At 45.3% G+C, this 25420-nt stretch overlaps 3 protein-coding genes across 3 annotated transcripts; 1 reads left to right on the forward strand and 2 right to left on the reverse strand.

The window, feature by feature from the left end:
• The first annotated feature begins 411 nt into the window (after positions 1 to 411).
• Positions 412 to 3598, forward strand: LOC120680549 (D-3-phosphoglycerate dehydrogenase 3, chloroplastic-like). Its single transcript, XM_039962045.1, has 5 exons — positions 412 to 1133; positions 1709 to 2085; positions 2210 to 2320; positions 2400 to 2495; positions 2578 to 3598. The coding sequence occupies exons 1-5, from the start codon at positions 530 to 532 to the stop codon at positions 3247 to 3249; spliced, it is 1860 nt and encodes a 619-aa protein (XP_039817979.1). The 5' UTR covers positions 412 to 529; the 3' UTR covers positions 3250 to 3598.
• Positions 3599 to 4174: 576 nt separating this feature from the next.
• On the reverse strand, positions 4175 to 18906 carry LOC120680548 (alpha-N-acetylglucosaminidase-like). The gene is made up of 19 exons (XM_039962044.1): positions 18488 to 18906; positions 17998 to 18074; positions 17126 to 17337; positions 16582 to 16703; positions 16008 to 16093; positions 15343 to 15437; positions 15006 to 15087; positions 9315 to 9421; positions 8340 to 8370; positions 8139 to 8256; positions 7845 to 7892; positions 7167 to 7276; positions 6977 to 7079; positions 6781 to 6879; positions 6498 to 6608; positions 5603 to 5844; positions 5101 to 5338; positions 4748 to 4826; positions 4175 to 4671 (listed from the first exon to the last, which is right to left on the reverse strand). Exons 1-19 carry the CDS (start codon positions 18725 to 18727, stop codon positions 4379 to 4381), a joined length of 2493 nt encoding a protein of 830 aa, XP_039817978.1. The 5' UTR covers positions 18728 to 18906; the 3' UTR covers positions 4175 to 4378.
• Positions 18907 to 21016: 2110 nt separating this feature from the next.
• LOC120680551 (peroxidase 2-like) lies at positions 21017 to 22714 on the reverse strand. The gene is made up of 3 exons (XM_039962050.1): positions 22450 to 22714; positions 21864 to 22055; positions 21017 to 21774 (listed from the first exon to the last, which is right to left on the reverse strand). The coding sequence occupies exons 1-3, from the start codon at positions 22657 to 22659 to the stop codon at positions 21214 to 21216; spliced, it is 963 nt and encodes a 320-aa protein (XP_039817984.1). The 5' UTR covers positions 22660 to 22714; the 3' UTR covers positions 21017 to 21213.
• Between the last annotated feature and the right edge of the window lie 2706 nt (positions 22715 to 25420).

Consider the following 25420-nt stretch of genomic DNA (forward strand, 5'->3'; position numbering starts at 1 on the left):
TGAGCCATTCAGCCTTGAGACTTTCCACCATTGGAGTTTACTTCTTGTTTACTAGCTCATTGACTAGCATGTCTGATTGCGCCGTATTACTAGTAGTACTAATCTACGGGCCAAAGCAAAGCGCGATTCGTTCACTGGCGTACTAGAGATTAAACAAAGAGGAAACGTTGCAGGAACCTCCGCAAGAAGCCCTCCCAAACGGGCTCATAGTCGTGCTAAACTCGTAACCTGCCTGATTCGATCTGTCATTGCGCCGGAAGCTCAAGTCACCAAACCGGGCTCGTCGAGGTAGGTTGGTGGGACGCTCGTGTAGTCGTGAGCGCACACCAATTCGGCAATTCCCACCCAACCTCACTGGACACGCACCTCGCTATAAGTAAAAGCGCCGTGCCGCGCCGCACACCCACCGGAAGGAACACACCAAATCAAACCACTCGACAGCTCACCCCTCCCTGACCAAAACCCCCAAACCCCTCGACTCGACTCACCCGACCCCACCCCAACCGAGCCGCCAGGCCCAAGCCCTCCCATGGCGGCGCCAACCCCGACCACCGCCGCCGCCACCACCCACCACCGCATCCTCCTCCCGTCCCCGTCCCCGCGCGGCGCCCTCGCGCCAGGCTTCCTCCGCCTGCCCCACCGCGCGCAGGCCCACGCCCACGCCCAGCGCGCGCGCCTCCCCGCGCCCCTCGCGGCGGCGGCGCCCGCGGCCTCCACCGCGTCCCCCGAGGCGCCGGCCTCGGGGGCCGTCCCGGGGAAGCCCACGGTGCTCGTCGCCGAGAAGCTCGGCGCCGCGGGGCTCGCGCTGCTGCGCGAGTTCGCCAACGTCGACTGCTCCTACGGCCTCTCCCCCGAGGAGCTCCGCGCCAAGATCTCGCTCTGCGACGCGCTCATCGTCAGGTCCGGGACCAAGGTCGGCCGCGACGTCTTCGAGGCCTCCGGGGGCAGGCTCCGCGTCGTGGGCCGCGCGGGGGTCGGGATCGACAACGTCGACCTCGCCGCCGCCACCGAGCACGGCTGCCTCGTCGTCAACGCGCCCACCGCCAACACCGTCGCCGCCGCGGAGCATGGCATCGCGCTGCTCACCGCCATGGCGAGGAACATCGCGCAGGCCGACGCGTCCCTCAAGGCTGGTGAGTTCAGTCAGGACACCCTCGATGTTGAAAATGATGCATGTTTCAGTTTCGACATGATGCTGTCTATCATCTCTAAATTCCGTGGCGTAAAGCATTAACAAATCCTACTCATCGCGTATGGACGCTAGGTTCCGAACCATCTAGTAGTATCGTGCAGGCATGTCATGTATGGTATAATATCTGTTCAGCTGTCAACAATTGTGCAGGCATGTTCAGCTGTTTCCTGTTGACAGGGTGGGGCGACGATTTTTTTTTCTTCAAAATAAACTATAAACCTCACTGTGTTGTTATGTATTTCAAGTCAAATGCATTGAAAAGGTGATGCTATTGGATAAACAGGGAGCTAATTAGATGATACCAAGTTTTTTTACTTCCAATTTTGTTACACTCTTATAAACCCCAGCATTGAAAGATAGGCTACATATTGCTGAAGTTGTAATTGTTTGTTGTTTCTCGCTTGAGACAACCTTTTCGTGAATGGGCTTGGTAGAGTACAGAATTACAATAGTCCCTGTTGTTTATCTTGCAGTCCTGTTCTTACAAGCTCACTTTCTGAACTGAATATCGTACAGATAAATGGCTGCGCAACAAGTATGTCGGGGTATCTCTTGTGGGAAAAACTCTTGCTATTCTTGGATTCGGAAAGGTTGGGTCAGAAGTTGCACGTCGTGCTAAAGGTTTAGGAATGCACGTGGTTGCACACGATCCATATGCTTCAGCTGACCGGGCTCGTGCAATTGGAGTTGAGCTAGTTAGCATGGAGGAGGCCATGACAACTGCTGACTTCATCTCATTGCACATGCCTCTTACCCCTGCAACAAACAAGATGCTCAACGATGAGGCCTTCGCTAAGATGAAGAAGGGTGTTCGCATTATTAATGTTGCACGTGGTGGTGTCATTGATGAAGAAGCTCTAGTCAGGGCTCTTGATTCAGGAATAGTAGCACAGGTTTGTTTGATGATCTTAATTTGCAGCCTTGTCTTTCATGATCTGATAAAATTCATAGAGACACATCTGAAATGCTGTTTCACCAGAATCTTGCTTATATATTTTTTAAATATTGCTGTACTAGGCTGCTCTTGATGTGTTCACTAAAGAGCCACCAGCACCTGATAACAAGCTGGTGCTGCACGAGAATGTTACTGTCACACCGCACCTGGGTGCCAGCACAGTGGAAGCACAGGTTTGTTGAAATTAGCTCAGTAAGGTCCATACTGGTCCTATTATAGCTATCAGTTTGCTGAACAAGTCAATTTTCATAGGAAGGAGTGGCAATTGAGATAGCTGAAGCTGTCATTGGAGCTCTGAAAGGGGAGCTTGCAGCTTCTGCAGTCAATGCTCCAATGGTTCCTGCTGAGGTATGAATCTTTTTTTTTCCATCTTAGTCCAACAAGGTTTCCTGACATTTGATATGACACTACATCTTTATGCTTCATGCAGGTACTGTCAGAGCTTGCACCTTTTGTCGTGCTTGCAGAAAAGCTTGGACGCCTAGCTGTTCAACTGGTTGCTGGTGGTGGCGGTATCAAGTCTGTGAAGGTGACCTATGCGTCCGCACGGGCTCCTGATGATCTCGACACAAGACTTCTCCGTGCAATGATCACCAAGGGGTTGATTGAACCAATATCCAGTGTTTTTGTCAACCTGGTAAATGCTGATTTCACTGCAAAGCAGAGGGGAGTTCGCATCACTGAGGAGAGAATCTTGTTGGACGGCTCACCTGAGACGCCTATTGATTACATTCAAGTTCAGATCGCCAATGTCGAGTCCAAATTTCCCAGTGCCATATCTGAGACTGGAGAGATCACTGTAGAGGGGAGGGTGAAGGATGGTGTCCCTCATCTAACAAAGGTTGGAGCATTCCAGGTAGATGTGAGCTTGGAAGGAAGCCTGATCCTCTGCAGGCAGGTTGATCAGCCTGGCATGATTGGGGCAGTAGGAAGCGTCCTGGGCGAGGAGAATGTCAATGTCAGTTTCATGAGTGTTGGAAGAATCGCTCCTCGCAAGCATGCTGTCATGGCAATTGGGGTTGATGAAGAACCAAGCAAGAGCACACTGAAAAAGATTGGGGAGATTCCTGCAATCGAAGAGTTTGTTTTCCTCAAGCTCTAGGCGCCAAATGTATGTCTGAAGTTGCAAGCATGGTGTGCAATTTTGATGTAGCTAGTGATCTAGAGGATGGATTGTTCTCGTTGGAATAAGCTTTCTAGGGGTATTTTTGTAGTGGTGATCTTGAATTTGGTGCAGTATCGATGCGTTCAAAATAAGCTTTCTAGGGGTATTTTTGTAGTGGTGATCTTGAATTTGGTGCAGTATCGATGCGTTCTTTTGAACGCAGTGTTTATCAATAAGCTCTCTTCTGAATATTATGCCTGCTTTGCTCTGAACATGAAGGCGATATGCCTCTGTACTGTTTGATGGCCTATAAGACTTGAGTCTGATAGCGAGGACTTGCAACTGACGAGTTTTTAGTTGGTGTTTCCCAGGCCGTAAGAAAATAGTTCTGTACCTACTGAAATATTATCTGGTATATTTTGCCGAGATCTCAGTAACCTTCGCATTCACCTGCCGAAAGTTGGTAGCCATAGGTTCAGCACAAGTGGTGTGATCTTTCTCTGGATTCAGCACAAGTGATCTTCTTTCTCTGGATTCACTCAAGTCGAAGCGCCTGACCTCTACTGGCTGCTGCACTCTTGGACTAATTTATATGATCGATATTGTGTTTGAAAGGCGTGGATTTCATTTCACCGAAAAACAGCATGATTCTCGCGAGCCGGAGCCGAGAGATCACGTGGCACTACGGAGGGGATCAGGTCGCCTACTGGCGGCCTAACGATGTCGCCTGGACTGATCTGACTGGTGACGTGTGCGCGCGGTCACTGGTCAGCAGCGTCGCCTTCCACCGGCGTCTCCACCTGATCAAGTCTTTCTTCAGTACCGCCGGTATGTTCGACAGTGTATACCGCCGGTTTGGGTTTAGCAGCTTGCCTCAGTGCCTTTAGGACAGTCGCCTACTACTAAAAGACCCTCAAGACCGTTAAAACTAAAACTTAAGGAAATTTGAATTGATGACATCCCTAACTTAAGCACTGGTTACGGCTATATAAGGTGCCTGGTATACATTTGTCGCAGCGGAAGGCACTCGAGAGTTGGAGCAAATACATGAAGGGAAAAAGGCTAATTGCGAATCTGCACTTTAAGTGCATCATAATCCACCACCACCACGCACATGACCAAGAACTTATAAGCTTGCAGACTCCCCCAGGGAGGATGTACCTTCTAGCTCAAGTAGATCAACGTTGCCAAAGTACTTCATGTAAAGCGACCGTGATATATTTAGAGCGTCTCCTGTAGCTGTGGTTGCAAACACCTTCCTACCGCTCTGCCAATTGTTGGTGAGGCTGATCCATTCTCGCCTCCATTCCTCAAGCGCAAAAGGCTCATTCTTCTCCATGCTCTGTAACAAGTGCTTAAAGTAGATGGCTGCTCTTGGTCCGTAGTAGTCTCGCAGCAGGCCGCTCCAGTACTTATTTGCTGGAACAAATTTGTTAGAAAGAAATCCACGAAAGCAATGTTAACGCAGTACATGGACAAGTGGCATGTGGCTCACCGTAGTCGCGCAACAAACTTGCTTTTGTTTCAGTATTGTCAAACCACATTGTAATTTGCGTTCTAGCATTCCATTCATACTGCAACAATTTCAATGTAGTTGTGTGTCAGCAATCTGAGGAATAACACGTGAGCTTTAGAATACTGTTAGGAGTACATGCTATCTGAGCTAGCATAACATGCATCACAAGATCATGATTTGAACGCAGCACATGTATGCTCTGTTAAATTGCCTTATTACACATATCGATCTAAGATCAAGCAGGTAGGAAAGAATGGAATAGTGATTTAACATACAAAACGTATGGTGCAATATCATCAAGTGTTAATTAAAGAATGAAGAAAAATAATTACCTGTATCTCTTGTTTTCGGTCTCGTGCAAGGCCCTTGGCATTTTCCAACCAAGGCCCAAGCAGAAATCCCTCATGAGAGGCAAGTAGTGTATCGAGGTCATTCACAAGGCCGAGGAAATGCTGGCACAGGGTGATCATGTGATTCATGCTGTTTGATTTGTAGCTCTTGATGATCTTTATAAAGACATCGTTGGCATATTTAGCCAGAACTTGACGAGTTAAATCCACAAGGTCATACCTGTTAATGTGATTACAAAGGAGCAATAATTTGAATCGTAGAGTAAGAATTGGGTAAATGCAAATTCTAAAAGCAACATAAAAGAAATGTACACACAGTCCATTAAAGACCAAAACTTTTCTAAGCTTGCAAATAGTGTTTTCTGAGCATAGTAAAGACTGATTGAAAAAAAAAATAGGCACATAGCTAGTAGCAACACTCAAAGATGAACTGAATGATTATTTTGCAGTATGGACCAAGCAATTAGAGTGCCTGTGTTCTAACCTGAAGGTGTTGCTGTCATATACTTCATCTCCGTATTGAAGAAAAAGCTCAAGGGCATGTACAATGACACTGGTATTGTACCATAGATGAGGATGTTCATATGCATCATTGGAGGTGCCCTTCTCGTAATTCTTCGGTGATCTTGTAGAATACGGTTTTCCATAACTCTTGTATAACCCTTGTGTCTGAATAACAAAAGGTTCAACATCTGGGAAGGCCACTATCACGTCCCGATTTTTGTCCTGTTACCAGAATATAAAATTCATGATGAGAAGAGTAACAGATAAGAATGCAATCAAAGCATAAAAAAAGCATAGGAGTAAATTGATATTTACTTCGGTTAAGCCAGTTTAGGGTTGCAGTTGCTTGCAGTGGCCGTGCATACCGAAAGGAGCAGCATTCACATGGTATACTTGTGTTGCAATTAGTTTGTTAGCTTGTTAGCATAATCTGTTGGCCTTATCTCATTGCTTTTAGTTTATTAGGCATCATGACATGCAATGGTTAGTGTGTGCCTATTAAAGGACGACACTGTAATCAGCAAGCAAGAAAAGAAAAACAGTCAGAGGTTCAAAGCCTCCAGAGGGAGGACAGCTAGCCTGATTCTTCCTGCTATCCCATCTATCCCAAGTTAATCCATATCAACTTCAATTGGCATTTGCAATAATTACCAAAAAGGAAAAAGAACAAGCATAAGAGATGTATGTCACAGAACAATTTTATCTAGCAAAGATCTTTATCATATGGAGTAAGGAGCAACTAAAGCAAATACAGAACTCCCAGTTGTTAGTAGCATAGCATATCAGACATTTAAGAGCTTGTGTAATGTTGAAACACACACACGCACGCGCACGCGCACGCACGGCACAATGCATGAGCATGGCATTGAACTTACATTTTTACCATCTGTGCAGTTATATAGAGTATGGTATAAGATCCACCAAGCATCTTGCAGACCCTTCACTGGTTTTCCATATCTTCTTGTTGGATATGTCTCAACCCAAACCTGGAAATAATACAAAACCGATCAAGCCAAAAAATTGGTTGCATTCAATAGCTAGTTCAACAGGATACTTTCATATAAACATAAAGAAGAACTGCACAATAAGTATAAAGAGAAAAGAAAGAATGCATCAATGGCACATAAAGCTCTTCTAGAAAATATTCTTTTATTTTACCTGAAGATCAACTCGTCTATGGTGGAAGGCCATTTCTGACATTAGGTCATAAACAATTGGATTTTGCTCAATACCTTCCATAGACATACCAACTCCAACCTTCAAAATTATTGTGCTAACAAGTAAAACGTCACATTCCATATTTCAATAAGCAAGCTCAGCAGCAGAAATAACTGATTAAGTTAATGTCGTATACCATTGTAGAGTTATCACTTTGTCGAGCATCAATAGGCCCAGAAGCCAAAGCATCCAAAACACCATACATTTCAAAATCTGCAGCGAAATTGTGGAGCATGCACCTGAAAAAGGATCATACAAGTTTCATTGTAAAGGAAAATATAAGGACAGTAATAGATGGTGTTGACAAGAAAAAGAAGAGAACTTTCCAGATGTAGGGGACACCATAGAACTGATCAGAATTTATCCACACTGGTTTAACTTCAGCATAAAGATCAAGAACAATCATTCTGCCAACTGGAACAGAATGCAGTAATGCCTAACAACAGCAGATTTTGAGATTAATCAGATAAGGAAAAATCCTTGTTATGTAGAAGCAGCATGCTCAAAATAGAAAGAAAAAACAACGATTTATAGATGTATCTAGCCACTTTAAGTTCACAAGGCTTATTGAGTGTACAAGGAATGGTTAACTTATTAGAAATACAGCGGTTATCATATCATTCGGCAATGGACCACTGCAGGCATGAACTTCTTGATTAGTATCAAGGCAGCAACCTAACAGGTAACACCCACTTCAAACTGTCCCTCCTTGGTGTTTGAAACAACTCATAATATGTTATTGGAATACAAAAGGGCATTGACCAAATGAATGTGATCACCTCACATCATTGCAATATTAATTGCAGTCATCCAACATACTGACTTTCCGAGGCAACTGCTAGCAACACAATTTTGCGATGTATTATTTTTTTAATTAAAAATCAAGTTCCAAAGAATTTCAAATCCCATTACTAAATGTTTTTGAAGAAATGAGAAACTAATATATGCAAAGCGAATAAAATTAGAGCGTTCATATCTCATCAAACTATATAATAAAGTTTCACCTTCATTTGTGGGGGTTCCCAGAAAGGATCATAGGTAAACAACCAACCCTGCAGAGTAAAACATGTTATAGATCCTTGCATATCCATATATGGTGTGACGATGCAGCAAGAAAATTTGCACAGCTAGAGAGGAGAATAATGCATCAAAAAGTAGTTCCAGAAGTAAAAACTTAGAGCGCGTCCACTGAGACATCCATAATCCATAACTCCATATCATATCCATAATAACTGCTTTTACAGACAAATCCATTGCAGGTAATAAATTAGCAAACTACCAAAACAAAGGGTACTTACTTGCATCAACCAAACAGCATCATCGTCACCGCTTTGCATACCCCTAAATGTTGCAGCACCCAACGAAGAGATATAGTTTGGATCACTTAGTGGAGGAGTGTTCTCATCAAAAGTATCACTAGACAGGTTGGAAATATAAATAAATGAGAAAAGGTCCATCAATCAGGAACTTCCAGTAAGGTGGATGATGAAAAATCATACCAGTTGTATATGTGACTTGTCCTACCATATTCTGTGCGAAAGAACAAGAAAAATCAACATGTATCAAGGTTTGCATTTTTTCCTGATAAAAAAGTGTAAACAAAATACTCTTTACAAAAGAGAACAATAAGATAAATGTTAGCCATCGATCTTGTGGGAGGGGAAATATTTGGGTGTTGATTGATACTGCAAAGTTAATCGTGTTTCTTTTTCCTCTTTCCGAGGTGTGCTAGCCCGTTTCAACTTTCAAGATAGTTCAAAATCAAGATAATGTTCTGGGAGCAGCAGCTGAGTTCAACTGAAGAAAGACAAAATACAAAACAAAATATTAATCCACAATCTTTTTTCTACATCCCCTCCAATTAGTACATCTGTGCTTGGTTTGTTTTGTTCTCATTGCTATCTAATTCATGACTTTAAGTATTCTGTCTTCACAAAATAACAAGTTCACCAAAGATGTGGTCAGGAAGCACAAAAGAACCTAAACATCCGGTATTGCAAAAGTGACACGTGCTAGTACTATAAGAAAAAAAAAGCCATGTATCATTGCAAAGAAGCATGATTTGGATATTACTATCGCTTAATATGTCACTCATGACCAAACAAAGTGCTATACCCTATGAAAACATATTGTGGTTCTCTAGCAAGGGACATCTGGGGCAAACTTTTTATTATACTTCTTTTTTGGACATGACGTATAAAATAATTCATAGAGGGGCTAGGTAATAGAACAGTTTATTTCATGAACAATGGCTGAATACCAAGTAAAAGGACTGAGATTTTCCGCTTCATTCACATGATAACCGTAAACATAATGTTCTTAAACAACTTAATATAACTGGAAAAGAATTTTGGAAACTTAGATAGTTAGAATTTATCTAATTTCCAGTCAACAGATTTATCTAACAAAACAGGATTCCAGGTCTGACATTTAAATATCTAACACAACAGCTTGACCAAAACAACAGATCCTACCTCTGATTTGTTCTTCTATAAACAACTTCCCAATTTCAATAAATAAAGGATCAGATGCATCAAGAAGATATGTGCAGCACCACTTTGGATTGCTGTCAACTGTAAACCTTAATATAACAGAAGAGAATCAAATGAGCACATGTGATTTAATGATGAAAAAAAGAAAAAGTCAGCAAGATACGCAGAGAATTGGATTGCTTCACTTTAATTCAGAAGCAGTGTGTTACTGTATGGCTGTCGTAAGTCAAGATAATTCATATGATGAAACATTTAAGGCGAAACGAGACTGAGAATACAAATGGGTATAAGTATAAGATTGTTTTGGATCTGGTGTGCCAATCGTGGATGGCATCAGGAGGCACAAGTATGTAGAGTGATTGTTCCAGTTAGATCAACTGTAGCAGCTAAAACTGCTAAGTTGTGCTCTACAAGCACAAATTGCATTAGAACTGCAACCATGATTCCAGTTAGATCAATGAAACTATGAAAGACAACAATGGTGGAGGCACAGGACTGCATGGAATTCAGTAGTGAGACACAAACCAGGAGCTGCAACCATGGTTCCATATTCTATATTTTAAGTATTCCATCACGGAAATACTGTAGTCACTAGTCAGTATATATCAAGGTGTTTATTGACAAGATACGAAATCGTCCTTACTGCTAGAGAGAATAACCGACAGCCTTGTATTTCCATGAGCTAGGGTACATATACAAGATATGGGCCGAATGGGCCATATGGCATATTGGGCCAAAGACTATATGCAAGCCTATATACATATTAACACCCCCCTCAAACTAAAGGTGGCTGTAAGGAATCTAAGTCAGACACATTTAGTTTGAGTACATGAAAATGATGTTGATCCCGAGTTTGAGCTTTGGTGAAGAAATCTGCTAGCTGTAGTTCAGACGGTGTATACTGAAGATCCACAACAGATTGTTGGCAATGGGACCGTATGAAGGAGGCATCAACACCAATATGCTTAGTGAGCTCATGCTTGATAGGATTGTTGGCAATCTGAATAGCACTAGTGTTGTCACAGCGGAGAATGGTAGGATCAGCACAAGTAACCCCAAAATCAGCCAGCAGCCAACGTAGCCAAATAATTTCTGCTGTCGTTGTAGCAAGAGCTCTTAATTCAGCTTCAACTAGAGCGAGAAATAGCAGTTTGGCGCTTGGACTTCCATGAAATGGGCGAGCCACCAAGAAAAATGCAGTAACCAGTAACGGATCGACGATCAACATGTTCACTGGCCCAAGTAGCATCAGAATAAGCATGAAGTGTAGGTTGACTTGATGTGGCATAGAAGAGTCGGCGGGACATTGTCCCCCTCAGGTACCGCAAAACCCGAATCAAATGAGCATAGTGGACTGTGGTGGGTGCACTCACAAATTGAGTGAGAATATGAACTGCATAGGCAATGTCTGGTCTGGTGGCAGTGAGATAGACAAGACTACCAACAAGATGGTGGTACCTGGTCGGATCAGCAAGAGGAAGACCATCCGATGGCTTCAAATGAAGGTGAAGTTCCATAGGGGTAGCAGCAGTCCGAGTGTCAGTGAGACCAGAACGAGCAAGTAGATCTTGAATATACTTGGACTGAGAGAGATAATAGCCAGCAGCAGTTGATTCAATCTCAATGCCAAGAAAATAGCTGAGAGAGCCCAAGTCAGACATCATGAATTGGTCACAAAGATGGTCTTTAACAAAGGCAATATATTCTGGATCATCTCCGGTGATCAACATATCATCAACATAAAGTAGAATTAAAGTGCGGCCACGTGAAGAGGTGTGAACGAACAGAGCTGGATCATGGTCACTAGGAGTGAAACCTGCAGCACTAACAACCGAACTGAACCTCTCAAACCAGGCCCGGGGTGCTTGCTTGAGGCCATAAAGAGCACGCCGAAGATGACAAATATATCCAGGAGGAATCTCAACCCTTGGTGGTGGATGCATATAAACGTCGTCTTGCAAATCACCATGAAGAAAGGCATTCTTAACATCCATTTGAGAGATGGTCCATGACCGAGCAGCAGCAACAGCAACAAGAGTACGAACTGTAGTCATATGAGCAACAGGAGCAAATGTCTCCTCATAATCACGACCATACGACTGTTGGAAACCCCGAGCAACTAGACGAGCTTTATGCCTCTCAATAGAGCCATCAGCTTGGTTTTAACCTTGTATACCCACTTGCAGGTGATAGGAACAACATTAGGAGGCAATGGAACAACCTCCCAAGTACCCGTGCGGTGTAAGGCATGAAGTTCAGCAGACATGGCATCTTGCCAAACAGGGAGGTGAACTGCTTCCTGATAAGAAGAAGGCTCACAAACAGCACCAGCAGTGGGAAAACCATATCGATCAGGAACATGAATATTAGAACGATCCCTGAGGTCATAAAGCGGTGTGGGGATAGGAGAAGCATCGTCTAAGGTAGGGCTGGAGGTAGGAGAAGGAACACGAGGACGACGACTATAGTGGAAAGGAAAAGGAGTAACAGATGAAGGTGGGGACCGTGATGGTGGAGGTGTTGGATCAGGTGGTGGCTGTAGTACATGTGGAACAGCAGAGGAGTCAGAAGGAAGAGGTGGAACCATGTCGACAGAGGAAGTTGGTGGGGAAGGAGAGATAGGTGGGAGGAAGAGGAAAGAAAGGTGCTCAACAGATTTCGATGATGTAGGAGTGGAAGAGTGAAAATATGGCTTGTTTTCAAGAAAAGAGACATCACGAGAAAAACGAATACGACGAGCTGAGGGATCATAACAACGATAGCCTTTATGTTCAAGACTGTAACCAAGAAAAACGCACTCAACGGATTGAGCTGTCAATTTGGTGCATTCACGGGATGGTAGAAGAACATAACATGTGCAGCCAAAAACACGAAGATGATCATATCCAGGAGGTGAGCCATGCAATACTTCTCCAGGGCATTTACCCTGAAGACGAGATGACGGTTGAAGATTGATGAGGTAGCCAGCAGTAGATACAGCTTCAGCCCAAAAATGAGGGGGCACAAAAAAGGAAATGAGAAGAGTTCGTGCAGTTTCAACAATATGACGATGCTTGCGCTCAGCAACGCCATTTTGAGCATGAGCATCAGGGCAAGAGAGTTGAGGCAGAGTTCCCTCAGAAGAAAGAAACTGACGAAAAACTGTGGAAAGATACTCCCCCCCTGAATCAGAACGAAAAATACGAACAGGAGAAGAAAATTGAGTATGGACCATTTGAGCAAAATATTTATAAATGGACAACAGTTCAGAACGGTGCTTCATGAAATAAATCCATGTATAGCGCGAGTAGTCATCAATAAAAATGACATAGTATTTGTGATCGCCTTTGGAAACAAAAGGAGCAGGGCCCCATACATCCGAGTGTACAAGAGCAAAAGGTTGAGTAGTTTTGGAGTTACTAGAGGGATATGGGAGCTGAATCTGTTTCCCTAACTTACAACCATTACATTCAAAAGAAGGATCAATATGTACATGACCTAGAACACCCTGCTTGACTAAGGCAGACAAACGTGAGCCACACAAGTGACCTAAGCGATGATGCCATTGAGGAAAAGTAGCTGCAACAAAAGCTGATGACAATGATGTGACGGAAGACAATGGTGATGCAGGGGTTGGCAATCGAAGATGATCAAGGATGTAAAGGCCCGAGGAGCTCTTAAGGCGATGGCCAGTACCAAGAAGAGCTCGGGTTCGACGATCCTGAATAAAACAAGAGGTGTCATCAAAACCAATGACACAATTCAGATCAGCAAGTTGCCCAATAGAAATCAGATTCATGGAAAGTTTTGGGACAAGAGAAACATCAGAGACATTGAACTGAGAAGTGACAAGATTTCCTTGATGAGTAACTGTGCAAAAGGTACCATCAGCAGTTTGAACAGAACGAGGATGAGAGATAGGCTGACAAGAATCCAACTGAGAGAAATTGGAAGTCATATGAAAAGAAGCTCCAGAATCCAACACCCAAAAATTAGTACCTGGATGTGATGGAGAGGACAAGGAACTAGCTGACATGTATGCACTGACAGGAGCAGAGATGGTACTGCTGGACTGCTGTTGGAACTAAGGTGCTGATTGCTGGTGTGCTGCCGCTGGGAATTGAGATGCTGCTGTTTGTGTGCCAGAAGAGGTTGTTCCCCGGCGTGAGGCAGAACGCTTGGCTCTCATTTCAGCCAGGAGGTGAGGATACTTCTTGAAACACCGCTCATCAGGATGATTTGTCCTGCCACAATGTCTGCAAGGAGTCTTTTTAGAAGAGGCTGCTGCTGCAACTTCAGTAAACAGGGGAGGAACACCTAGCACTGAATGCTGAGACACTGGTGAATTTGAAGTAAGAGTCTTAAGACGTGTCTCCTCAGCCAGGAGAGCAGATAACGTCTCAGACAGTGTAGGCAGAGTAGGTCGCCCCAAAAGCTGAACACGAATGGGTTCAAACTCGGATCGCAAACCCATCACAAAGTCAAACATAGTGTTTTCCTGATCATACTTGTCTCTGGCAGTCCAAGAGGAGACACAATCCGTGCATAAGGACGAAGGCTTGGGGACCATGGATGCAAGCTGGCTTGACAGCTTAGTAAAGGCAATGTAATACTCCTCAATTTCCATGTCCTGCTGTTGAAGATGATGAAGATTCTGACGAAGTGAATAGCGAAGGGCTGAACTGCTTTGTTGATAGCGACCTTGCAGGTAGTTCCACATTGCTTTTGCAGTATTATAATCCTCAAGACATAAGCGAATGCTCAGATCAGTATTCAGACAGATAGCTGCCATTACCCGATCATCTTGAAGACTCCAATCTTGGGCCGCTTTATCATTAACAGCAGCCACTGGGGGTTCATCAGTAAGATGTGAGGCAAGACCGACAGATCGAAGGAGCATCTTGAAAGAGAAAGCCCAATCTCTGTAATTTTGACCAGTGAGCTTCACATCCATAACGAGTGCACCAATGGGAACAGAGGCAGAGGAGGCCATAACAGCAGCAGAGGCGGCGTGCAGCACAACAACGTGCAGCACAACAACGTGCAGCACAACAGAGGCAGAGGAGGTCAGGGACCTGCAGTGTCCTCGAAGAGCCCGACGAGGTAGGCCTCCGCGGCCTCCTGCAGCGCGGCGACGGCGGAGGACTGGAACCGGAGGTCGGTCTTGAAGTCCTGCGGCGTTCGAAGGGGAGCTTGCGGATGAGCAGCTCCGTGCTCTTCTGGTACTTGCGGATCTCGCGGAGCGCGACGGTGCCTGGGCGGAAGCGGTGCGGCTTCTTCACGCCGCCGGTCGCCGGAGCCGCGCGTCCGCGGCGGGCGGAGCGGCGCGTCCTTGACGGGCGGGCGGCGGACGGGAGGGCAGCGACAGGCAGCGGAAGAGGAGGACAGAAAGGACGTCGACGACGAGGAGGACGATGAGGCGAGCAGAGATGGTGGATCTGGGTGGTGGAGGTGGCAGTGGCAGCGGCCTCGCCGGGGAGGACCGGAGGAGGCGACGACGACAGCAGGCTCGTCAGGGAGGAGGCGGCGGCGGAGGAGGATTGAGAACCATGCTCTGATACCATGCTAGAGAGAATAACCGACAGCCTTGTATTTCCATGAGCTAGGGTACATATACAAGATATGGGCCGAATGTGCCATATGGCATATTGGGCCAAAGACTATATGCAAGCCTATATACATATTAACACTTACCAGTTTCCAAGGTGAGTGACTTTAGCTGAAGGAAATTTTGCCTTTAATGCAGCTGGGATGTTGCCAGAAAAGGCTGGAAGAACTGCAACAGAGGCAGAAGTAAAGTGATGCTGACATTAAACTAAAAGAAAAACTCAGACCGAGTAATTAAACATATCAAACATTTAGAGTGGTCATACTAGACAGTAGTAGTTCAGAAAGAAATACACAAAAGTGCAAACCAATAATAAAGATATATTTGTATAAAATCACGTACTATTGAGTTTTCTATATAATATTAAAACAATGCTCATGTAACTGCAAAAGACCCAGAAATGCTAGAATGGTAAAGTGTTACCTGGGAACATGCCAAAAGCATACATCCTAGAAAGGATTTTCTTCTGAAGAGCTAGTTGATCATCAAGCCAGGTCTGAGGAAGAGGCCCACCCCATCTGGCAAATAATTCAAAGTAAAAGAGTTCAGAAAATAAGTAATATACAGGATATTTCAAAAATAGAGTTCAGAAAAAAGATATCTGCATCCAAAACAACTAAATAACAGCGGTGACTATCTGACTATCTATTCCTAAAAGTACTAAAGATGACACCAAAGTCTTGTTGGCAGCCAAGGCAATGAGTTATACTCAGAGATAAATATCAGGACTCAGGACTCAGAAAAGGGGGACCAAATCCCAAAACAAGATTTTAAGCTTTCACATCTCTATTTTAACGTCATTCCACAGATGTGAACATCCCTAGCAGCAGCTATATATTTTATAACGAAGTAATTCCAAGTACAACAAAAAATTTCAATTACTGTCTTGTGCTGCGGACGAAAATGGAAAGGTCCGTATCACATCGAAATGTCAATTTGTTTTCCGTCGTTAAAGAATTAATGAAAATAATTTTAAAGAATACATTATGTCAAAACTTTATTTTAAAAGAATATCAGATCAAAATAGAATAATGTAAATCAAAACTTCAGATGTGAGGGAGCAACAGCAAGTCAGAGGTGTAACTTACCCATGCATATTCGCCATTCGAGACCATGCAAGAAAAGCCGGCCCACCAAAGAAATCATCCAAATCTGATTTGCTAATATTGTACCTCTTCAAGAATTTATAAGGGAATAACATAGAAGATATTAGGGCATTTTCAGGATGACAGGAAGAGTAAAGCAACAACCAGAGTCTATTTTTATCTTAGATAAAAGAGTGCCTCATAACAAAAAAGTGAGCCAACATACTATAGGGTCTACAGGAAGAAACCAATGAGGTTTATCTTTTTTTTATAAGGGATATAGACATCCCCTGACAAAAAGCCATATCAAGAACTGCTCCTAAATCATTTTGTCAACACAATCACAACATTGCAATACGTGTGGAAATGCAATAATGTGCTGCTCTGCCTGCTTATCTATATCGCACCTAAGCATTTAGCCATTTACAGGTACGAACCAATCTGTCTGTTTAATTCTCTACCTAAGCTCTAGTATGCTTTTTTGCATCATTTTGACGCCTTAAGGACTCACGAAAATACATAGTATTAAATTATACGGTTTACAGAATGCTTAAAGAAAAAGAACACATGTATATACCTGAAAAACCCTCTGCCATATAGACTCTTGCCCAGTGAAAGCAAGGGGCAAATTGATCCCTTGAAGAGCCATCCAGTCAATTTCCTTCTCCCAACGCTCCCAATTCCACCAAGCAAAAGAATCTAAAGGGAAAGAAAAATAGTTTTAATCAGAGAAACAGACAGGAAATATGTTTTTACTTTACATGGAGGAAAATTGATATCATCACAATCAGGAAACTAGTCATGACAACACAAGTCCATGGGGGCATCAATAGGAATAAATCAGAGCAACTTTTTGGAGAAGGAAAGGTAACACTGGTCCTAACTGGGATATTCAAAAACAGGACTTGGAAATGTATGATCATAGCAGGGGGAAAAGAAATACAATGCAGTATGACAAGCAGAGCACGGAGCATTCCCATCAGTGTGGCAGGGTAGCTGGCAACACGCCATGTGTTTAAAAAATTACTTCAATTACAATGCTTAAAAATTTCAATTAGAACAAAATGACTTATCCTACTAGGATAGGGAAAGTCTATAAGAGTAATAAGTTATCAGCTTACAGCTGGATGTAACTGCATTCTGGTAGTAGCTCCAGTCAACGGGTCTTTGAATAAATACACCACCAGCAGGAACACGAGGTAATGACCCAGGATGTGGAATGGATGATAATTGTGCACCACCAGTTTTATACCAAGATATATGTGCTGCACAATAGTGTTTTAAGTACCAGTGAAAACCAGCAGAAATCTCCACCCCACTTACTCCAAGTATCCTGACCACAAGCAATGATAAATATGAACAAAGTTGTTAAGCCCTGTCTGGTTTCACAATGTAAAAACTAAAACATGCACACATGCATTGCTGAAACATAATTTATGAAACTGGAATGATGTTGCTGTGACATACAAAAGTTTTTAGTCTAAATTAATGTAGCAGATGGCATTTTGCCCTGCACATTTGGAGCAGGCTTAATCGCTCAAGTATAAGCCAATTGCAAAAGCAAACAGGATTGACAGTGGCACATGATTCTAGCAGAATCTGCTGAGGCCCAAACTTTGTGTAGTTAACTGCTTTTTTGATAGGTTATAATGAACATAAATGAGAAGAGTTCTGATACATAAACACAAGAGAATGTATAGCCAGATGTACTGGTTCACTAATGCCCACACTCAAGCCTAAATGCAATCAACTCGTCGTGAGCTAAAAGAAGATGTGGTTATAAATTCACTGTTTGCATATGTTGATATATATATTTAACAACAGCAATTCACCCAACACAAAATTTCTGAAAATAACAGCAAATGAAAAATATAAACACTATAAGATATGCGCAGGGTCCTCTAGCATCAAGAAACAGAAAAGAAATTGTAACTGGAAAACAAGCTGAAGATATTATTTGCAGCAGATGTTAAAATACAAAGGTTAAACATACAGTATTTCAGGATTCCCTTCTCCATCAAACAACGGGTGGTTGATAATGATGAAGCATGCCTTCCTGCCACATTGTTCCTATCAATGCAGTGGAGTAGATTATGAACCCTTGCTAATGAGTAATAGGGGCGTCAGAACTCAGACTCATTGTGAACTTCCTTAGGAAGAGTTATAAATCAACAGGATCATTACTAAAGGCAAAACGTTGTGTGTAGGGTTCAGTTTTTTGACAGCTAAAATCGATTTAGATAATCATATTAACTTAGCAGACACATGTTTACACGATGAGAATTCCAAACAAACAACTCCCTACTTTGATCGACTGCTCTATGATGTCCCCGTTACGCGCTTCGTTGGCTTCTGATTCTAGCTGACATTCTCACTGTACTTTCTCTCTCGGCAACGCTACTTATGCAACACTTGCCAACAGTGAGCAGCGCCTAGAATCCTACGACTCCCTTCCCCGAGCACGAGCAGCGAAGCGCGCGTACCTTGGAGATGACCCTGAACTCGAAGCTGGCGGAGTGTGAGGGGAGGAGCCGCTCGAGAAGCCCGCGCGCTGCGGCCTCCTGCTCGGCCGACGACGAGCCCTCCCGGCGGTGGAGCTCGCGGACGCGGTCGAGGTGCGGGAACCGCCGATCGGAGCATCTCGCCTCCGGAACGGCGCAGGCGATCACGACGAACAGCAGGAGCGTGAGCAAGCGGGAAGCAGGGCTTGAGGAGGGCCGCATCGCGGCGGCAGCGCGGTGGGGAGCGGGAGGAGGAATGGGGATGAGGATTGGAGTGGCGAGTGGGACTCCGCCTCCGCGGACGGCATGACGACGGGTTTAACTAAGCAGAAGCGAGGTGGTTGGCGATTGGAAAATGGAAGGGGACAGCGAAAGGGCGAGAGGTTCTCGATCGAGACGGCGACGGGGGTTTGGGGACGGCAATGGGGAGGAGAAGACGACAGAGCAGCAGGCCGCGCGCCGAAGGGGACGGAGGTAGGGTGGGGCCGTGACGTCACTACGTCCGTCAAGCCGTTTCCGCTTTCTTTTGTATTTTGGGAGCGGCTTTGGAGACTTTTTTGACAAACATAATTCTGATAATTTTTTTTAAAACATATAGCTTCATTTTTCCTTGTTTCTTTCCTCAGAAGTACAAATTATGCTTAGTGTGCCTTCTTCTGCAGCAAGAGTCTGGAAATGTAAATTATGCCTAGTGGACTTCATTTTTGTGCGGCAGTTTGATTTGCGTAGTGGATTCTCTGTCACTGGACACTGCCACGCTTTAATTTAGATCAAGGACGGCTGAGCTTCGTTATCCTAAGAAGAAGATACCAAGCTTTGTGATGTTAACATCCTTGTTGCTATTCAGAAGTACATATTCTACCCACAGGTCTACTCTATTTAGTAATCTGAAAAAAAGTACACAGAGGGATCAAGCCTCATACTCCTTTTTTAGGAGTCAACTTTTGAATACAAGGTGTAGTACCTGAACTCACACACAAACTCACACCACCTAACTCACACACCTCACCTTGTGCGCAAGCTAGACCTACAACCTATATCTAAGGAACTACGCGCGGCCGCAAGCACTCGAAACCTAAGGCCCCGTTTGGGAGGGCTTCGGGAGCGGTTTCACGAGCGGCTCCAGGCGAAGCCCTCCCAAACGGCCATTTGGTAACCGGCTTCACGTGTGAAGCCGGTCCTGAAGCCATCGGCGGCTTACACAGGCAAGGTGAAGCCATGAAAATCGTGGCTTTACGCGGCTTACACATCAATCTAACAAGTGAAGCTATTTTGCCAAATATTTTCTAAAACGGCTCCAGCTCCACCAGAGAAGCCGCTTCATCTGAGGAGCCAGAGCCGGAGCTGTTTTTGGAGGAGCCGAAGCCCTGCCAAACAGACCCTAACTTAGACACACCCCACCTTGCGCGCAAGCTAGACCTACAACCTTGGGCGCAAGCTAGACCTACAACCTATATTTAAGGAACTACGCGCGGCCGCAAGCACTTGAAGTCAACGGACTTCGCTAAATACTGACGCGTGAACTGCAGATTTATTCTGGGAATAAATCCCAGAAGTGAGACACCAGAGTGGAGTCACCCGGGCTCGAACCCTGACGGGCAGGAAGCCAGCCACCGGCTCCTGCCACCCGCGCTACACGCGGCTCTCATCAAGCCTCAGACAGCTAGCGAGCAGCCTCCTCCTCGGATGGCAACGGGTCGGGTTCGGATCGGGTGGAGTCTCCGTGCACCCAAAACCGAAACCCGAAATCAAAACCCGAATCCGAACCCGAAACCGATTCGGGTGGAAATCCATCACCAAAACCAAACCCGCGGATACCCGAAACCCGAATGGATACCCGAAATCCGCGGATAAATATACACATATTCACATGTATAAACAAGAGGCAACAAATAATAAATATTTTCATGAGTCAACTTTCAATAAATTTAATAGTCTAAGTAAACAAGTTATCATTAAAATATTATAAAAGTTTTTATTCCAAATGATTTATTTCGGATATCCATTGGATATCCGCGGGTGGAAACCAAAACCCGAAACCGAACCCGAAACCAAACCCAACCCGAACCTGAAAACCGTGGGCGAAAAACCAACACCAAATCCGAAACCCGAAAAACCGAAACCCGCGGATACCCGCACCAAACCCGATCCGCTGCCATCTCTACTCCTTATGCACTTATCGCTATAGTTTTTTTTTACTCCAAATCACGCGTTTCGTCCAAACACTTCTTTTCGTATCGCAAAATGGTCGGCCGGCACACAAAAAAAACGAAAACTCTAAATTCTCGTCTTTGCAACAATGGCCAGTCACGTAATATTGCCCCACAGGCCCGGATCTTGTACGAAACTCAAAAAAAAAACTGTGGTTGTGGGCTCCGAGTCCAGAGGGGCAAAAGCTGGTCGTGGGCCGGGCTCAAAATTCCTGAGGAATGAATGGCCCAAGAGTTTTGCTTCTGAAGATTCTGAACTTACGATGCCATTCACGGTAATCTGATCAAATGAAAGCATACATGATCCCAAGAGCTGTATTATTCCTTCGTATTAGTATTTCGGTATGGTAGTGCTACAACCGTTCGAAGCAGACTACAACATGATAGAAGGAACATTTCTGCAGACCACAACACACCACACGGACTGATCACTCTACTCCATTACTACTAGGTCTGTCACCAGTCACCACAGTAGCTGATACATCCTCTGCTGTTGCTTTAGTTCGCCTTCCGGCAGTTGACCCTGACCTGCCCGCCGGATCCAGTGACGACGCCGATGCCGCCCATCTTAACCATGGCGTCGCGGAAGTCGTCGAAGAACCCGGCCATGTCCGACGCGTAGGCCTTGGTCTGCGCGTCCGCGGAGCCGCCGTTGAACAGCTGCTGGTCCGAGTGCAGCAGGCCCTTGTTCCGCAGCAGGTTCTTGTAGTAGAAGTTGTCGAAGACGTAGGACGTGGACGGGTCCAGCGGCGAGGTGTTGTCGTCGCCGTTGCCGGTCGCGCTCGGGCACCGCGGCTTTAGCGACGACGCCAGCGACGCGTCCAGGCTCGTGGTCTCGTTGTAGAGGCGGCCGCGGAAGTTGACGCACCGCGCCTGCCCAATGGTGTGCCCGCCCGAGAGCGCGATCATGTCCGTCGCGCTCAGGCCCTTCTTGGAGAAGGCCTTGATCAGGTCGCCGAGGTCCAAGGTCGGCGCCGGGAGGTCGTTGTTCGCGTCGTCCAGGCTCGCCGTCGTCGCGTCCCGACGGCCGAGCTCGACGTCCCAGGTTGGCCCGCCAAGCTGCAGAGGTGGCAGTTAGCTTGAAACCACGCATGGAAAGAGGTAACCCAACTAATCATGATCTGAATGATTGTGCATGTGGTGCTTACGGCGACGACGGAATCGCGGGCGGCCACGGCGAGGATGTCGGCGCAGGAGACCGTCTGCTTGCAGGCATCCTCGAGCTGCGCCTTGATTTCGTCAACCACTTCGAACCCGCGCAGCGAGTTCTTGTTCGGCTGCGCGGTCTTCTCGCCGGTGAAGCCCGGGGCGTCGTCGAGCAGCACTGACCCGTCACAGCCCTGTAAAGTTCATTCGCAGTCAACGGTTAGTCCACGAAAAGGCACTCCATGATTGTGCTCAGAGACTAACCTATCAGCTAGAAATGACAAAGACTTGTTTGAAAATTCAAGCATGCCGCAGAGTGCGCGTGCGCCACTTTTTTTAACTGAACTGACTGTACAGCACCACACTGTCCCACATACTCTGCTGCATGTTACGCATCTATTCTCCATGTGCAAGCAGGGGAAGATTCTAACTTAATCTCGTTAAGTTTTCCTAATTTCCAAACGGATTTGAAGTCGCTAGATTTTGCTTAAGAGTTTCAGAGAAAAAAAGCAACATCGGAGCTTCAGATAAAAGGGAAAAAAATGAAAGGCCGAAGAAAATTAGGAGGTGGCTAATAATGGCACTTGCATTGACAAAGCAGTCGTGGAAATGGAGGCGGAGCAGGGACGCCCCCATGCGGGACTCCTTGGAGACGGCAGCTCTCACGGCGGACTCGATGATGTCGAGCGCGTCGGGGCATGTCTCGTCGTAGAAATCGGTGGAGAGCTGCGCTGAGACAGCGGCCGCAGCGAACAGCAGGGCCATGGTATAGCAAGCAAGGGATTGCCTGGACGCCATTGCTGATAGCTAGAGCTGGCTAAGGCACAGGGAATTCTGTGATTTCAGTGGCCAGTGCGTGGTGCGGCTGCAAGGATAGCTCCATGCGCCCTGGTATTTATAGGCATTGCGGTGCCAGCATGCTAGTTCTTTACAACACTCCTAGTGTCTCAAGCATGCATGTTATCTGGGAATTGCCATCTACACCTTGGACATTGTTTAACTTTAAGTGGTGTACAGCCAGAAAGTAAGAAATAGGGGGAACACATGTTACACGTAGGATTAGACCTGCATGATATTTGAAGAAAAAAGATATTATTGTAAGGGTGTCTGCTAGGTAAGCTCAGTATGTGTCATGCATCAAACTAATAATGCAACTTCGTTGCTGTCTGCTACGCCTTGTTTTATTTTTCTTGGAAGTCCATGTTACTTTAAAAAAATGTGTTTCCCTAAAAAAATTAGAAAATGTTTCATAAACAGTTGCACTGGTACCAGTGATCCCATAACATTTTTGCTATATCCTTGCTTTGCTTGGTATTTTGGAGCCAGGAGGATCAAGCGAGATCCTCCCATTTGCGTTTCTTTACTCCAGGCCCGGACATGAATTTCAAAGCTACTGCTAAAATGTGGGACAGGCTCCCTCAGCTAGTGGAGTTTCAGTGCATAGCATACGACTTTGCAACCACCAATCAGGCAATAACTATGACCCAGATCCCCGTTTAGTCTTTAAGCTCAGGTGTGAATAGCGGCGCGTCTGCTGGTCGTGATTAGCATGACCCGGGTCAGCAAATTAGGCGTGGAGCATGTTTGCTTTAAGCAGAGTGCTAGGATTAAGCATACACTCCAAGCGAAGGAACAGAGGCGTGCTCTTACTTTTCGCGGCCCATGCATGCTGCTGATACATCGGCCTTATTTGGTTTGGCGCTACAATCCTAACGCTAGAAGAGAATCTTTCCTGCATGAAGGACCGAATGAAGTCTATTTGTAAAAACTTTTTAGGGATGGTTGTAACTTTTCGTGACGAATCTAATGACGTTAAATAATCGTTGATTTGCTACAGTTATGCTATAGTAACCATCATCTAATCGCGCGATCCATGGCCTCATGATTCTTCAGGGTCACTAGCGCGGGGTTCTGAAGTTGGTTTTATAAACTGCCTTTATTTGACACCGTAATTAGCGGTCAAACTATTACTATTCACTAGCACGCTGCAAACTAAACGGGGCCATCGTCGTTGCGGATCTCCCAAACTTGGTGTGACCTTGTGCCGGTTTCATTCCTTTGTTGTCACTTGTGCTATAAACTATCTGGATTCTGAAGCCGAGTTGATCTTGTTTTGACAGTGAATGACAGTTCGAACTTGTTTTACTTTCGTTGGAGCGCTGACAGCTAAGTAGCTAGTAGATTAACTTCTCACTTTTCACCCAATTTTATCCTTTTTTACTAGAATTTTCTTTGAAAGACGAATTAAACAGCGAGCTTTAGCACTCAGAAAAAAGAAGATGACGTACAGAGGTACTAGGCACTTGGATCCGAGCTCGATAAGACAACGGCACCTATACCACCAATCTATCAATCACATTGTTCTCTTCCCATTAGGGTCATATTGCTCATGCATTTTGCGGGTACATTATCCGTATAATCAAATAATGACCCTACAAACGGAATCAAAACATGCAAGGAACTCTGAATCAAATCATGTAAAAATATTCGTCTGATGAATAAATTTGAATTAGGCGGCTGAAAAGTCCTGACGCAAACTATCCTCGCACAGATCACGGCGGTGTTTGGCACATGCGCTTGCCAAACCTTTTGCTCTAGACAGGCCACCACTATAGTATCCTACTTCAATCCCATAGAGGCAAACACTGAGTAAAGAACACGAGGCGAGCCGAGCTCCGCCAGTGCGGCGATGACCGAAGGTCTGAAGCGCATGCCAGTGGCGCACGATCACGACATGCTCCTGCGTTAAGCTAGTTTATGTTCGTTCGACAGTGGCGAGTGGTTGATTCCGTGACTATGAGAGAGAGGTTTGATTTCTGCGTGCAAGTTGCAGGAAGAGCACGGTGGTCAAATCGCTTGGAAGCTATAGTCTGACTCTTTTCTGCCCTTCATCCCTTTTCTTGTGCGCACGTCTGACTACTTTTTGCCTGCATTGTCTTTCCAAGTCTCTGTTAAGCTAGGTAGCGATGGTGAAACTCTGCATAAAAATTGGATCAGTGGAGAGTAGTTCACCTGAGCTGCCGCGAGGCTGCTGCGCTAGCTGTGCGCGCGAGATAGGGCGGCAACAAGCCACGCCGACATGTCAGCTGGGATGCCGAAGGGCGGTAAAGACTACTACTGATTCCAATCAGGATGTAGCTCAGATTTACCTAAGCAGACCACATTGCATCGTGCACGAGTTATCTGGATAACACACCCCAATTTGAAGGGGGATAATCAAATGCATCATCAATTGGCAATTGGAGATTAGCATCATCTGATCTGTCTTTTGGAACTCAAACCATCCAGACAGTCACCATCGCATTCGCATGCCAGGCCGTTACCTACGGAGCAGGCACCGAAAGAAGCTTAGATAGCCAGATACTACTATCTGTCAGACCGTTACAGATCGGCTGCGTATCCGTGGTACTTGGATAGAGAGCACTGAACTCTTCGCTGTAGGAATTGGGTTGGTGTGCTCTGCTCGACTGCTCTACAGTGGGAGGGACCAGCGATGCCACTTTCGACGAACCCTTTTGACATCTGTTGACAAGAGGCCACTCCACCACTGGACCAGAGC

This window comes from Panicum virgatum, chromosome 7N (genome assembly GCF_016808335.1).
Source record: "Panicum virgatum strain AP13 chromosome 7N, P.virgatum_v5, whole genome shotgun sequence".
In the NCBI taxonomy this organism is placed as follows: Eukaryota; Viridiplantae; Streptophyta; class Magnoliopsida; order Poales; family Poaceae; genus Panicum; species Panicum virgatum.

Coding starts and splice junctions, on each gene's coding strand:
- LOC120680549 (XM_039962045.1), top strand. CDS start 530: ATGGCGGCGCCAACCCCGACCACCGCCGCCGCCACCACCCACCACCGC. Junction 1,134..1,708: donor CGACGCGTCCCTCAAGGCTG/GTGAGTTCAGTC, acceptor AATATCGTACAG/ATAAATGGCTGCGCAACAAG. Junction 2,321..2,399: donor CCAGCACAGTGGAAGCACAG/GTTTGTTGAAAT, acceptor CAATTTTCATAG/GAAGGAGTGGCAATTGAGAT.
- LOC120680548 (XM_039962044.1), bottom strand. CDS start 18,727: ATGCGGCCCTCCTCAAGCCCTGCTTCCCGCTTGCTCACGCTCCTGCTG. Junction 15,088..15,342: donor TGCTTTTGGCATGTTCCCAG/GTAACACTTTAC, acceptor CCTCTGTTGCAG/TTCTTCCAGCCTTTTCTGGC. Junction 7,080..7,166: donor TATGGTGTCCCCTACATCTG/GAAAGTTCTCTT, acceptor ATCCTTTTTCAG/GTGCATGCTCCACAATTTCG.
- LOC120680551 (XM_039962050.1), bottom strand. CDS start 22,659: ATGGCGTCCAGGCAATCCCTTGCTTGCTATACCATGGCCCTGCTGTTC. Junction 22,056..22,449: donor TCCACGACTGCTTTGTCAAT/GCAAGTGCCATT, acceptor TGAACTTTACAG/GGCTGTGACGGGTCAGTGCT. Junction 21,775..21,863: donor CCCGCGATTCCGTCGTCGCC/GTAAGCACCACA, acceptor CCACCTCTGCAG/CTTGGCGGGCCAACCTGGGA.